Source organism: Gopherus evgoodei, chromosome 8, assembly GCF_007399415.2.
Source record: "Gopherus evgoodei ecotype Sinaloan lineage chromosome 8, rGopEvg1_v1.p, whole genome shotgun sequence".
Classification (NCBI taxonomy): domain Eukaryota; kingdom Metazoa; phylum Chordata; order Testudines; family Testudinidae; genus Gopherus; species Gopherus evgoodei.
In genome coordinates this window covers 69,980,055-69,993,956 of record NC_044329.1, presented here as the reverse complement: position 1 = coordinate 69,993,956, position 13,902 = coordinate 69,980,055, and the positions used below count along the sequence as shown (strand labels likewise).

The 13,902-nt window shown below is 37.9% G+C and overlaps 1 protein-coding gene across 4 annotated transcripts in view; it reads right to left on the bottom strand.

Moving 5' to 3' along the window:
• The window catches only part of CAMSAP2 (calmodulin regulated spectrin associated protein family member 2), a 164,858-nt gene that overhangs the window by 45,035 nt on the left and 105,921 nt on the right, over positions 1 to 13,902 (bottom strand). For 2 of the 4 annotated variants that reach the window (XM_030573089.1, XM_030573090.1), the window contains exons 5-7: positions 11,665 to 11,697; positions 7,927 to 8,068; positions 4,049 to 4,188 (exon numbers count right to left, since the gene is read on the bottom strand). In XM_030573089.1, coding sequence (XP_030428949.1) covers positions 4,049 to 4,188; positions 7,927 to 8,068; positions 11,665 to 11,697 — 315 coding nt within the window. The remainder of the gene's footprint in view (positions 1 to 4,048; positions 4,189 to 7,926; positions 8,069 to 11,664; positions 11,698 to 13,902) is intronic. The other 2 variants (XM_030573091.1, XM_030573092.1) reach the window with 1 other exon arrangement.

The window sequence follows — 13,902 nt, the reverse complement described above, 5'->3', positions numbered from 1 at the left end:
AGATCAAAATGCATGGAAGAAGTTCACCTCAGGATGGGATGAGCAGAAATTTGACATAGTGGGCAAGCCTGCTGTCCACTTCCTTTTGTCTGCTCCCACAATACAAGCAAATAGATATTCTAAGCAATAAGAGATAACAGTATAACAAGCATGTCGATAGGGAGCAGTCTGTGATGTGGAAATTTGAAAATGCCAAATGCTGACTCAAGTAGATGAAACTGGCTGCCTCTAGTAGGAACTGATGAAGTTTCAATATGTGAAGTAACAGAATAATCAGCAAGAGGAAAGGAGACTCAAAGAGCTTGGCTTGTTTAGCCTGGCCAAAAGAAGGCTGCGGGGGGATATGCTTGCTCTATATAAATATATCAGGGGGGTTAACGTTAGGGAGGGAGAAGAATTATTTAAGTTTAGTTCTAATGTAGGCACGAGGACGAATGGGTACAAACTGGATATTAGGAAGTTTAGACTTGAAATTAGACGAAGGTTTCTAACCATTAGGGGAGTGAAGTTTTGGAACAGCCTTCCGAGGGAAGTAGTGGGGGCAAAAGACTTATCTGGCTTCAAGACTAAGCTGGATAAGTATATGGAGGGGATGTTATGATAGGATAGTTTAATTTGGGCAATTGATCTTGGATTATCACCAGATAAGTCTGCCCAATGGTCTGCGGGGAGATGTTGGATGGGATGGGAACTGAGTTACTGCAGAGAATTCCTTCTTGGGTACTGGCTGGTGAGCCTTGCCCACATGCTCAGGGTTTAGCTGATCGCCATATTTGGGGTCGGGAAGGAATTTTCCTCCAGGGCGGATTGGCAGGGGCCCTGGAGGTTTTTCGCCTTCCTCTGCAGCGTGGGGCATGGGTCGCTTGCTGGTGGATTCTCTGCAGTTTGAGGTCTTCAAACCAGTTTTGAGGATTTCAATAACTCAGTCCTGGATTAGGGTTTGTATAAAAGTGGATGGGTAGGGTTCTGTGGCCTGCCTTGTGCAGGAGGTCAGACTAGATGATCATATTGGTCCCTTCTGACCTATGAGTCTATGAGTCTATTAGGGGACTGATTCTGCAGCTCTTACTGACACAGGCAGTCCCATTAATGTCAGTGTGGCTACCCATATTAGTAGAGATCCAGCAGAACAATATGCAGGCTTCCAGCCTTTTGACTCAGTTTGAGAAACTGCTGGAGATCATAAGAGCAGCCGTGAAGATGACCCAGTTATGCAGAAAACTGATTGCATCCCATCTGCAATGGCTATGCTGTCACAAAAAGAATGTTTAACTCTTTGAAGACATTCAAAGAAGAATCTTAAGCAAAAAAGGGAAATATTTTAAATAGAGTCTTTGAAAAAAGAACAAAACACAAAAAGGAGAGTTACATTTAGGGAAGAAACCATTTCAACAGTTGTCTCCAATTCTCTAAACTGACCTTAAAGAAGATACCTGACTAGCAAAAAGAGGCACTTTTTTTTTTTCTTACTGTCTTCTTTTGAGAAGAGGATAGTTCATTATAAGAAAGCAGAGGTACCAAAGGCGTACTCAAAGCTCTGCTCAGTCTCTGTGAGATACCTTACCATGTTCGAAGGATAAGCCTGAAAATATCTATTATAGAATCATACTGGTCACACTATCGTTACAGTCACGATAGAATTTCCATCGTAAGTCTCTGTTTTAAGCATATAACTTTCTGGAAAAAGACATGTTTTGCCCTGATATGCGTTTTCATTTTATAACTTGAAGAAAATCTATTCAGCTATTTTATCACCCAAGCACAGAGAAAATGTTTTACAGTCCCAGAAAATATTGCTGAGATACTTTTTGGCACTTGTAAACTAAAGAACAGTTTCATATTAAAAGTTCAAACTTGGCATCTATGTAGTCCTGAAAGAATTAGTGTTCTGTCAAGTTAAGAGGAAGCTGTTAAGAAATAAATCTATAAAATGAATAAAAACAGTACTGTGTATGCACATATCTATTTTCCTTAGTGCAATGGTTTAGCTAAATCAGTGGAGTTAGACCAGTGCAATCCCCTATATCGATATTCTTAGGGCAGAGAGAGGTAATAGCTATGTAGCTCTTCCATCAACAAAACGCTGTCTACGTGGGGGGGTTAAGGTTGGTATAACTACGTTGCTCTGAGGTGTGGATTTTTCACACCCCTGTGCAACGTAGTTATACCAAACTAAGGACACGTCTATACTACCCGCCGGATCAGCGGGTGGCGTTCACTATATCGGAGATCAATTTATCGTGTCTTGTCTGGATGCAATAAATCAATCCGCTAATTGACGCCCGTACTCCACCTCAGCAGGAGGAGTAAGCGCAGTTGACGGGGGCACTGTGGCAGTCAACTCGCCGCCATGAGGATGGCCAGGTAAGTCAAACTAAGACACCTCGACTTCAGCTATGCGAATAGCATACCTGAAGTTTCGTAACTTAGTTCGAACCCCCGCCCCCGCTTAGGCCTTAGAGTGTAGTGGAGACCTGGCCTAAGGCTACTATGTCAGCATAACTATGCTGGCATAAAGACTGTAGAGTAGATGCAGCCTACCTGACAGAAGGTGTTTTTCTGTTGGCATATGAAGACCATCCTCCTCAGCAAAGTTGGCTATGTTGCCAGAAGCACATTTCCATCGACACAACTGGGTACACTGGGGATTAGGTCACGATAGCTATGTAGGTCAGGGTGTTTTTTTCACATCTCTGACTGACATGGCTATGTCAACCTAACTTTTAAGTGTAGACTAAGTCTTATTCTGATTTAAGAGTAGCTTATTTTGATTTCGCTTAAATCTGTTTTTAATTTTCTTAAACTGAAATAACCCTGGGTTAACCAAAACAAGAGTGTCCACACAGCCTTTTGAACTGGCTTCACTGAAAAGGTTTAAAATCACACCGTAAGTTAAACTGGTATAATGCTGCATGTAAACAAGCCCTTAGTGACTATGGCCTGGTCTGCTCACAGATTTTGTGGTAGTATGTCAACTAGGGATGTGATGTTTTAGCATTACAGTTATGTCAGTATGAATCCTATTGTGAACACAGCTATATTGGTACAAAGCTGTATAGTTTATTCCCCTTCCCCAATGGAAAAGCTATACCTATTAAAAGCACATTTATGCCAATAACAGTGCATCCACAATCGAGGGAAGGCACAATGTGTCTGTGTGCAGATAAAGCCTGAAGTACACAGCAACAGCTCAAATCTGGAAGATTCTAAGTGCTCCTGTGAACTGCTAAACACCTTCATCTGGGTGAAGTCAGTGGCAGTTGTAGGTGCTCAGCACTTAGCAGAAATGAGCCCTAAACGCAGTTATTCAGGTAACACTACACACATTCATTGCAATTATATGTAGAATTCTGTATACCTGTTAGAAGACTCAAACACTTACTTGTATCTCATACCATTCTTTATAATGAACACACATACTGTGAAATTCAGTACAGTTTTCTGTTTTAAGGTAAGGAAATGAAATACACACAACTATAAATTATGTGCATAAGTGTTAGATTTTTAAATTAAATTAATTCTGGAAATTCTGAGCAACCATAGCCTATCAAATAAAGATAGCACATACACATGTAAAACACAGAACTTAACACTGTATATATATTTTATATTTCTGTATAGATGGACAAGGGGAGATGAGTTAGTTATTCTAGAAACTATAACTTTAAATTACACTATAGTTTGAAAAACTTAGGAAGTCACAGCCATCATAACTCTCAATTACATTTTTAAAGAAATATTGCAGATTGTGTGTTTTTAATTGAGAGAACAAAGTTATGACAGTCTGCCCAAAATTCAAGTTTTATCTGTTCTCCTTTTAAAAATATATTTACATTTCAAGGTCAATAATAACCATCAAAAATGAGGTGATATGTGCAGCTCAAACATGCATTTTATATGCACATTATACTTTAATCACCATGTCCCAACAAATGCAGTGTCCTTTTTCACTGAACCACATAGCAATAGACCTAAAAGCAGTTAAAATAGCATTACTAAAGCAGATCAGAAGAAATCACACATTCAAAAAAAAAATTTTTTTTTTCACCTTTACTGAAGCAGCAGCATAGAGCATATCTTCAAGAGTGAAATGGCAACACTGGTTCAAATATTCCTGACAAAATTCTTGTATGAGCTGTAGATTATAAAGGCTATCAGCCAATGACATGGTCTCCTTCAAACAAACATCTAAAACGAAAGCACAAAACAGAAAAAGTTAAGCATAGCTACAGATCTGAAAATAAAAGCCTTACATATAATAAATGCTAAGCATTTTGGAGGTAGATTAAAAAATGAAAAATTTTTGTTAAAAGGAATTTTTTAAAAATCAAGTTTTGAATTAGATTTTAATTTCAGAATCTTGAGTTATGTCATCTTACATTTTATTCCATTGCATTTTTATAGGTTTGTTTTTATGCTATTGAAGTAGATTAACATCTTGAATATTTTCTAAAACATGCTATGACTGGGCTTTTTGGTAAATGATAATTCCTAATTATGATTTTTAATGACCCTTCCTGAAAATAAGTTATGATCTAACTCTTGACCCAATTATTTTGAGCCCATCACAAACATAACTGTATAACTTAAATATATTGCACTGATTACAGTATCCCTCTTGCAACTAGGTTTTAAATGCTCAGATACAAGTAGTAAGGTAAATGGAATTTTACATCTGTTACTGGAGTTCTCCAAGCATATTTATTTCTTATCACTGAACAGCCACTCTTGAGAGACTGCCTCAACATCACAAACTCTGGCTCCACATATAAAACCAATATCAGTATTGGCACCATACACTCTATTTTTTGGAGCCAACTGTTCAAAATGAGTTTAATACAAGGAATTGCAGGCCTTGATGCCCTCATTTCCTTTTACTATTCAAAATACCATTTATAGTCACAGAAGTGGTAATGGTGAGTAGGGCATGTGGTTCTGATGCTACAATATACTCTACATACCATGTACAGCTGAGTAACTTTCCTTTCTCCTTCAATAATTGTCTTTTAAGAGATAGACTACAGTAATAGTTCCCTAGAGAAGTTCTTAAAGAATGAGGTCTTGAAGGAAATAAAAAGGAAAGAATATAAGCATCAGATTTTATTACTAAATTGAGGGAGTACAGGTAAGTGAAGATGTGAACAAAGTTTCATGTGGCAGTGTGATGGAGTGGATGAGGTCTTGAAGTCCCCTGCTGGAGGCCTTGTGGCCCTGCCACACCCTGTCCCAGAAAAGGGCAGGAGAGGGTACTTCGGGCTGCCTAGAGCGGCTGCGTGGGAAGCAGCCAATCAGGGCCCAGCAGGTCAGTATAGGAAGAGCTGCAGGGCCAGAGTGAGTTCAGTTCCTTGCTACAGCTGGAGAACAGTGGATGGTGCTCCAGGCTGGCTGCTGGAACTCCACAAGGACAAGGCCCTGAAATAAGGGTGAAGAATATGCAGGAGCCATGGGGAAGGGGCCCAGGGAATTATAGCAGCAACACAGTTTATTTAAAGGGACATCACAGACAGTTGCTACCTATAGGGTCCCTGGACTGGGACCTGGAGTAAAAGGCGGACCCAGCTCCTCTCTACCAGTCACTGGAAAAGTGGCCTGGACTTTGATACACCCCAGAAGAGGAATCAAACTCTTTTAATGGCCCAAGTGAAGAGCTGGGGCCAGAAAGGCCCTGAGAGGGCAAAGTTACTGCCTTCAGGGAAGGAGCCCTGGGGCACCGTTCTATTCTGGAGCAGGGACAAACTGAGAGACACATTACAGAGGGCACTAAGAGAGGCTTCTGTTTGACTCGTACCCTGAAAGGGGTTTATGTTGCTTTTATCTCACAGACAGACTGTATATGACTTGGCTGGAGGGCCAAGTCACCAAAGACCCACCACCGAGAGAGAGAGAGAGTTAGGGTGATCAGACAGCAAGTCTGAAAAATTGGGACAGAGTGTGGGGGGTAATAGGCACCTATATAAGAAAAATCCCCAAATATCAGGACTGTCCTTATAAAATCAGGACATCTGGTCACCCTAGAGAGAGTGTAGGCACATGCACTCAGCCAGAGGGTGCTCGTGAGAGGTTAGTGTGACCCCATTACAGGCAGCTTTACAAATTTCAGGGTGGAGACATTTCTCCAGCATTCCATGGAAGGTGTTTTACAACTATTAGGATGGGCTACCTGGTAGAGGGACTTATGTTGGTCATAGACAGGAGTTAATAATTTAGATAAATCTTTCAACTGAAACTGATACCAACTTGAATATGGCCACAAATGCAAAAAAATCTTGAAAACAACAAAAAAATTCTTTCTTCATCAGGTAACAAATCAACGCACTTTTAAACTGAAAATATTCAGGTTTAATTTCTTCTGTTAAATTTGGTTTGGGATAAAGACTACAAGAGACCAACTAACTAAGATGGATTTAGGATGTGGACATAGCATCTACTTTACCTTACAGAACAAGATGAAAGGAGAATCTGGCATAAGCAGCCTCACTCAGCCTGGTTGTTGATCTAATAGCTACTGAGACTGCAGCTTTGAGAGACAGGGGAGTAAAAGTGGTCTTGTCAGTACTGAGTTCTAATTTCTGGACCGTAAAGCCTCACACTAGAAGATATAAAAAAATAATGCCCTATTCATAGTCAGATGAAGAAAAACTTTTGTTCCCTGGACTGGAAGATTATGATAAATTGCTAAAAGCAGCCAGGTACGGTCTTTTTTAAAGAAAGCAAGTAGTCCAGAATACAAAGAATGAGAAGACATTGGGTCTATGTTTCTGCTTTTTCCCCTATTTATTAAAGCTTCTCCATTTTACTGCATACCCTTCTGGTAGCTGGTGTCCTTAATTCCAAAATGACCTGGTGCTTCCCATGTGAACATTCAAATCTAATAAGTGTCAAGAATAATACTGTTAGATAGAGTAAGGCTCAATCAAACTTTATATTTGTAATGTTTTCTATGGTTCTCACAGTAGGACCTGATCATCTCTGACTTTATTTTCGAGACAGAAAGGGAGACTTCACATGCATATTTTAAAAGGGTAAATGGGATATTATGGCTAGGAGATCCAAACAATAAAACTGGTGATATTAAGCTAGGGATTCGAGGATGACATGAGCCCTGTCTTGCTTCACTGTTCTGAAAAACAGAGAGTGGAGGAATCTGTGGGAAGGCATACATGAGATTCCAACTTCAGGCCTAAAAAATGCTTCAGTCAGAAATTCTGAATCTCTGTCTGTTCTCAAATAGTAAGTGGGCAAGGTGTTAGCACTGGAAGCAAAGATCGAAACAGTGAGCATCCATGGCAGTCCTGGTTTCAACCCTTCTCTGATCAGATACACTAGACAATAACAGCACGTGCCTGGATTTGACACTTACATAACTTGAAAGCCAACTTTTTCCATCTCATAAGCCCAAGAGCAACTGGAGTTTTTCTTTCTTAAATCTGGAGGCCTGTAGTACTGAAGGCATTCTTTGGAATGGTTTTGCATACGGATTTCACACTTCAGATCTGAGCAAGCCTGAGATCCATGTGCATGATCCCAACAAGGCTGAAGCTTTCATGGGAAGAACAGAAGGCTAGAGAATGATCAAGAAGGACTGGATGCCAAGACACTTTAGGCATTGAAGGATGTGCTCTCAAGAGTGAGGAATCTACCAAAACAGTTCCTTATGGAATTATCTTTACAAACTTATATTTGCTTGGTGATTTATAGATAGTAATGGTAAACATAATATTGGGAGATACCCTGGTAAGTAGTGCTCTCTCTTTAAAAACTTAAATTTTATGCATGAGTCAGAGCTTTTAAGAAACTCTCAAATTTTACCTCTTCTGTATCTATGCTATTCAATGCCACCATTCTAATGTATACTGAAGAAAAAGCCATTTTAACTTGCATCGCCATCTTTTTAATGTTAGAGAGTCATCTAACATACACACTCACCCTCCAGTTTGACAATATCAGGACAGTAGAAGTGGATCAGAGCAGCTAAAGCACATCCATCTGTACCATCCTTCAGCAGATTTTCTACCAATGGAATGCAAGGCAGCTGCTTAAGCAGTGTTTGCTCCTTCCTGTAACGAGCCTACCATGTAGAAAGAGGAGATTAAAATGGACATATGCTCAGAAACATATGTGAAAACAGATTTGTACTGTAAATTCTGTGTTCCATTAGTGAAAAGGCATTAAGTAATATCAAGTCAGTCACCATTTTGTCAGTGGTTACTTTCTGTAGATTAATATTTATGCTAAACAAATAGGCAAAATGTAGATAGATTTAAAAGAAAATAAGCTCCTATGATAATATTGCAACTTTCATTCAAAACTACTATGCTACCAAAGTCTGATCAAATACATACAATATTCTAATTCACTCTGAAATCAGATAATTCATTTATCAACTATTAGGAGAATAACCTACGAACAGTGGAATTCAATTTCATAAGCATTCAAAAATTATTTATTTGTCTAACATAATGGGCCAAATCCTCAGCTGGTGTAACTCTGCATTGCTCCTTGAACATGAAGAGCTATGCCAGTATGCACCACATGAGGATCTGGGCCAATATATGCTTCAGTTATAACAGACCTGCTGCCAAGTTCAAAAGTAGAGACATCTGGATTTGATCAGCTCCATTTTAATTTTAATCTGTGTCATACAGACAACAGTGCATTATGGTCAAGATTTCTAGGGTAAAAGAACATTACAAAAAGAAAACATTTAGAAAATAAACTTTTTTTTTTGCTCTAATTTCATATTGGTCATTCTTAATGTGTCTTCTCACATCCTCTGGAGTGGCAGATTAAAAAAAAAGGGACATATAAAATGATTTATTTACTAAGTTGTTGATATGACCTTTTAATTTTCAAATATTACAGAAAGTTTACAATCTGTCTTCATACCTAAGTGCTAATTATGATGTCAAGAATATCCCTGAGCTAACTAATTTTATGTTTAAGTTATGTATATATTTAGATGGAATCCGAGGGATCTCTTCTGAGGTTCTGAGAATTCACTCACTCTAACCCTGAAAATTATACTTTTGGTGAGAACTAGATGGGATTCCACTCGGTGCAGTTCCATGTTTCTCAAATTGGCTAAAATGGGGGATTATTGAGAGATGCAGAACTCCCAAACTGTATTACCTTGTGGAGAGACACCACTACTGTGAACTGAAGAAAAGTCTTTATTACAGCACACCAGAATGTGCTATAACTTTTAACCAGTTAATATTTTCAGATTTAACGAGTGAGATTTAAAGCTTTACTTGAAGCTTGAAATGTGGTGACACTATTGTATGAAGTATGTTGTATGAAGATACAAATGGCAGAAGACAGTTTCTCCTTGCTATGGCAGACATCTGAAAATGCTAAACAAAATGTGTTTATCTTTCATGTATTAACAATATTTGATTTGCATAGGTCAGTAACACTTTAAATTACCTATATTTAAGCAAGACATTTTTCTTCCTGTCAGAGCTTTTTCCTCCCCCTCCAATTTGCAATTCTTTACTCATGACAATCTAATCTATTGTCATGGAAATCACTATAATGTCACAAAGACAGAATTATGCTTTTCCACCATGGAAATGATTTAGAAATGAAGTATGAGGAGAAATGTTTTACTGAGATTTGATTTTATTATTAGACAACAATAGCAAAGAAGCAGTAACAAATAATATGCAGACTGGCTCAAAAATCATAATTAAAAATTTCTCCCAATCATTTAATATATTGTTTTAAAAACAAAGTCTCTCAATTTTGTTTAAAAAACATTTATGCCACCACACAATGACTTTCTGGGAGAAAGCTTCCTGTCACTTAAATGATGATTCAGGTTGCCTTAGGAACATTGTCTACAGACTATTCTTGGAAACTGTCAAACCTTTAAGGTAGACCTGGAAGAAGATGGTTGTCTGAGAGAGCAGAAATACCCAAATTTATGAAAAATAAGTTAAAATATAGTCAAATCTACTAGGTTGCTCAAGGTATATTTTGTATCATGTTTTAAAAGGAACTTATTCAGCATTTGATAAAGAAGGCAACAGATGTTACGCTACTTCAGGTTACTGTGTAGCCACCAGTGACTGTTTTTTACTTTTAATTTGGAAGAAAATCTCTTGTAATTATTTAGAAAGTGTGATGATAAACATGGTCATAACAAAATAACACACCTCAACATGCTAGTACCATATTTATCAAAAGATTGTACAGCACTGCTTTTAATAACTGCATGGCAAATACATATGATGTTTCTAATATACTGCTGGAGAACTCTGGGTAAACTAATACTGTATGCAAAAACAGCAACAACAAAAGGTTTATTCTGAAACAGCTCTTCACTAGCATTCTGGTTTAATGGAAATACTGTATGTTAGATTTTGATGTGAGATGTACTTTATTTTCATAGGTCTGTAATAACCATATACAGCCCACTTGTGGCTTTACTCCTCTATGTTAGTTATGTTGTTGTCCTTTCATTCCTGAAATAAGAACATTTAAATGGTATTACATAGTCCAGAACTGAATAGTCTCTTTAAATATACGTAGATAGCAATGCATAGTGGAAAAAAGACAAAACTGCAGAGGAATTACTTTTATGCTACAGACTCATGAATTTGGGTTCAAGCAGCTAGAAATAGAACAGCTGTAGTCACTATTACAAACTGTTTTTTAAGGCTGTTCTTTAGGCAATGGCAAAATTTGATTTACAGTAAGCAGTTGCTAAGTGCATTTTTCTCTCTTTGCAATATATAAACCATCTCTTATTAGTTAAAACAAAACTATCTGAGGGCCTGCCCAAGTGCTACATGTGTGATTTGATTGAAAGATCAATTTTGGACAACAGAACCAAATGCAGTACAGCATTTACTTGAACATCTACAGACTAAGTAAATCTCAAAGCAGCTCCATACCTATAGTATGGATTTATTGATGACAGAGAAAAGAGCATATTATCTTTGTTGTTGAAGTGTAGCAAGGGGATACATTAATCAAACTGCATACAATTTTAATGCAAATTACAATATGATAAAGAAAAATGATCACCCTCAGAAAAGAGAGTATCAAGGAAATAAATTTAGTTTGTTATTAATGAAGCACAGACTTCATTATTATGCTTTTATAATTTTAACAATAAGGGGATAACCAAAGTTTTGCTCCCCTACATACTCATCACTAATTGAAAAGACAGAAACTAGGATAAATGATGTGTGAGATACACTCTTTTAATAAGTGTCTAAAAACTTCAAATGCCACAAAGGTTGGCTTCTGTGGATCAACTTTCTTAATAAAGTACACAAGCAGCTCTGATTCACTCTGAATAGGAGTTTGCCTATGAACCAAGCAAAGAACCTTACTAGAGAGAGTACAGAGAGGATATTTTATATTCTGAGGTGAGGTCAGAGAAGGCAACACACTGCGCTTTAAAAAGTAAAATATCATAACCACTACAGATGCATGTCAACTGTTCTTAAAGCAACTTCTGATCCAAAATCATACCTTAAATTTTAATTTTCCCCAGATTACCTTGAAAGACTGGATTCTAAACTATGTGAACCCTACGGACAGCAATCTACTATACTATAATCTAATCTATTTGAGATCAATGAAATGAATGAGTACACCAGCATTCTCATTGTAAGCTATTAGATCAAAGGTGAAGCAGTCAGGCAAACTTACAGGAACCAGTTTCCAAAACCATTTGGTAGGAGACTTCAGCGGAAGCAGTAGAAAAAAGAAAAAACAAAAAGCAAAAGGAAATTTTTTTTATCAGATTTTATACTTTATCCCTACATAGAAATTTTGCTATAAACTCTCAGTTTTGTACAATAGTGTATTATAATTTCATAATAAATGCCACACTGTAGCCTTCATACATGATAAAATGAAATTCTTTAATAGTAAAACTAATAATGGAAATGATAGTTTTCAGTCTCTGTCGATCAGAGTAATTTTCCCACACTAAAAAGACACATTTTTAGAATTACTATTATTTTATTTGATGTCCTCACACATCTAATTGCACCCAGGATATGCAATCAATTTTACCAAATGAAGAATTCATCTGAGACTATGATCAAAAAGAAATGACTCAGAACACAGAATATGCAAGCAAGCAAAAAAGGTCACACAATGTATAGTAACAGGTCTAAACATGCTTGTACAGCAACATTATAAATTCCAGTGAGGTTTTTAACAGTTAATTCCAATGCCAACCAGTAACATTTCATACAAGTTGAAAAATATTTTGTAAATATAGTCCTAGGACAATCTTCAGAAAAATGAGGGGTGCAGGCAATCATGTATTTGCAATTACAAGTCACATTAGCATCCGCTACATGATGGGCAATGACCTGAATGTATAACCTAGTTTTCATGTGCATAGTTTTCTTTCAGCTACTTCTAGAGAAGGGGCCGGGGGGATCAGAATGGGTGGATTTAATCAAATAGTCTATAAAATATATAGACTAGATTTGCAAAGAATCAAAGTAAATTCACTCTAAATACTTAATCCCAAACCCATTGAAAAAAAAACCAATGGAAATTATTTCATTAATTTCAAAGGGTTTTAGATTAGTCCCTAATTGTGCTTATAGGTTTCAGAAAAATATTTATTACAAAAAAACAGTTACTGTACTGTAACTGTTGATTTTTTGAGACGTGGCTGCAGATGTGTATTCCACTCAGGTGCGTGAGCACCCAGTGCATCAACACTGGAAACCTTTCCTAGCAGTACCAGTAGGGATGATGCTCATGCCCTCTGGCCCTGAACCCCTTCCCTGGCTATTTAATGGAAGTGCCACCCCAACCCCTCTCAGTTCCTTTGCTCCAAATGTCAAGACAAAACACTCTGATACAGAGGGACTGGAGGCTGGGTTGTAGAATACACGTCTCCACCCACATCTAGAATAACAGCAGTTACAGTACAAGGAACCATTTTTCCTTTGAGTGGTTGTAGATGTGTATTCCATTCAGTTGACTCACAAACTATACCTTAAGGTGGTGGGACATGGAGTCTACTTCAACAACTGCAGAACTGCCTTTCCAAAGTTTGCATCTGACCTTGACGCAGTGCTAACAACATAGTGCTTGATAAAAGTATATACAGAAGACTGGGCAGCAGCCTTGCCAATGTCCAATATCAAAACAGCACTTAGGAATGCTATTGATGTTGGGTGGGCCCTCATCAAATAAATCCATAATCTCTGAGGAAGCATGGTCTGAGGAACAGCTACTTTATATGCGATTGCAATGCAGGAAGTTATTCACCTGGAAATCTGCCTAGAGTCAGCCTGACCCTTCCTTTGATCTGCACAGGAGACAAAAAATGAGGTGATGAATGAAAAAGCGTAGTCCTCTCTAGGTAAAACGCCAAGCATCATCTCATATCCAATGAATTAAGTTGCTGTTCATATGTATTTGATTGCTGTTTGGGAAAGAATAGCAAAAATATTACTTGGTTAAGGTGAAACTGGGAAACCACTTCCAACAAAAATCTTGGATGTGGCCATAGGGCCAGTCAGTCTTTGAAAAACTGTGTAAATTGCATATACCATTAGGACCTGCAGTTCACATACTCTCCTTGCAGATGTTATAGCAAGAAGAAAAGCTGTCATCTGGCACAGGTGGGACAGAGAACAGGTTGCCAGGGGCTCAAGTGAAGGCCCGATAAGAGCAGTTAACACAGTATTAAGGTCTCACAAGGGAACTGGCTCTTTCACTGCTGGGTGGAGACTAATGACTCCTCCTAGAAATCTTGCTACCATGGTATTAGAGAAAATTGACTTCACTTGGATCAGAGGATGAAACGCCAAGATCACCTGTTATTGGATCTTCAAGGAGCTGAGAGACAGATCAGAGGATTGAAGGTGTAGCAGATACTTCAAAATGTCCCAAATGCAAGCTAGCCTTTGTTGA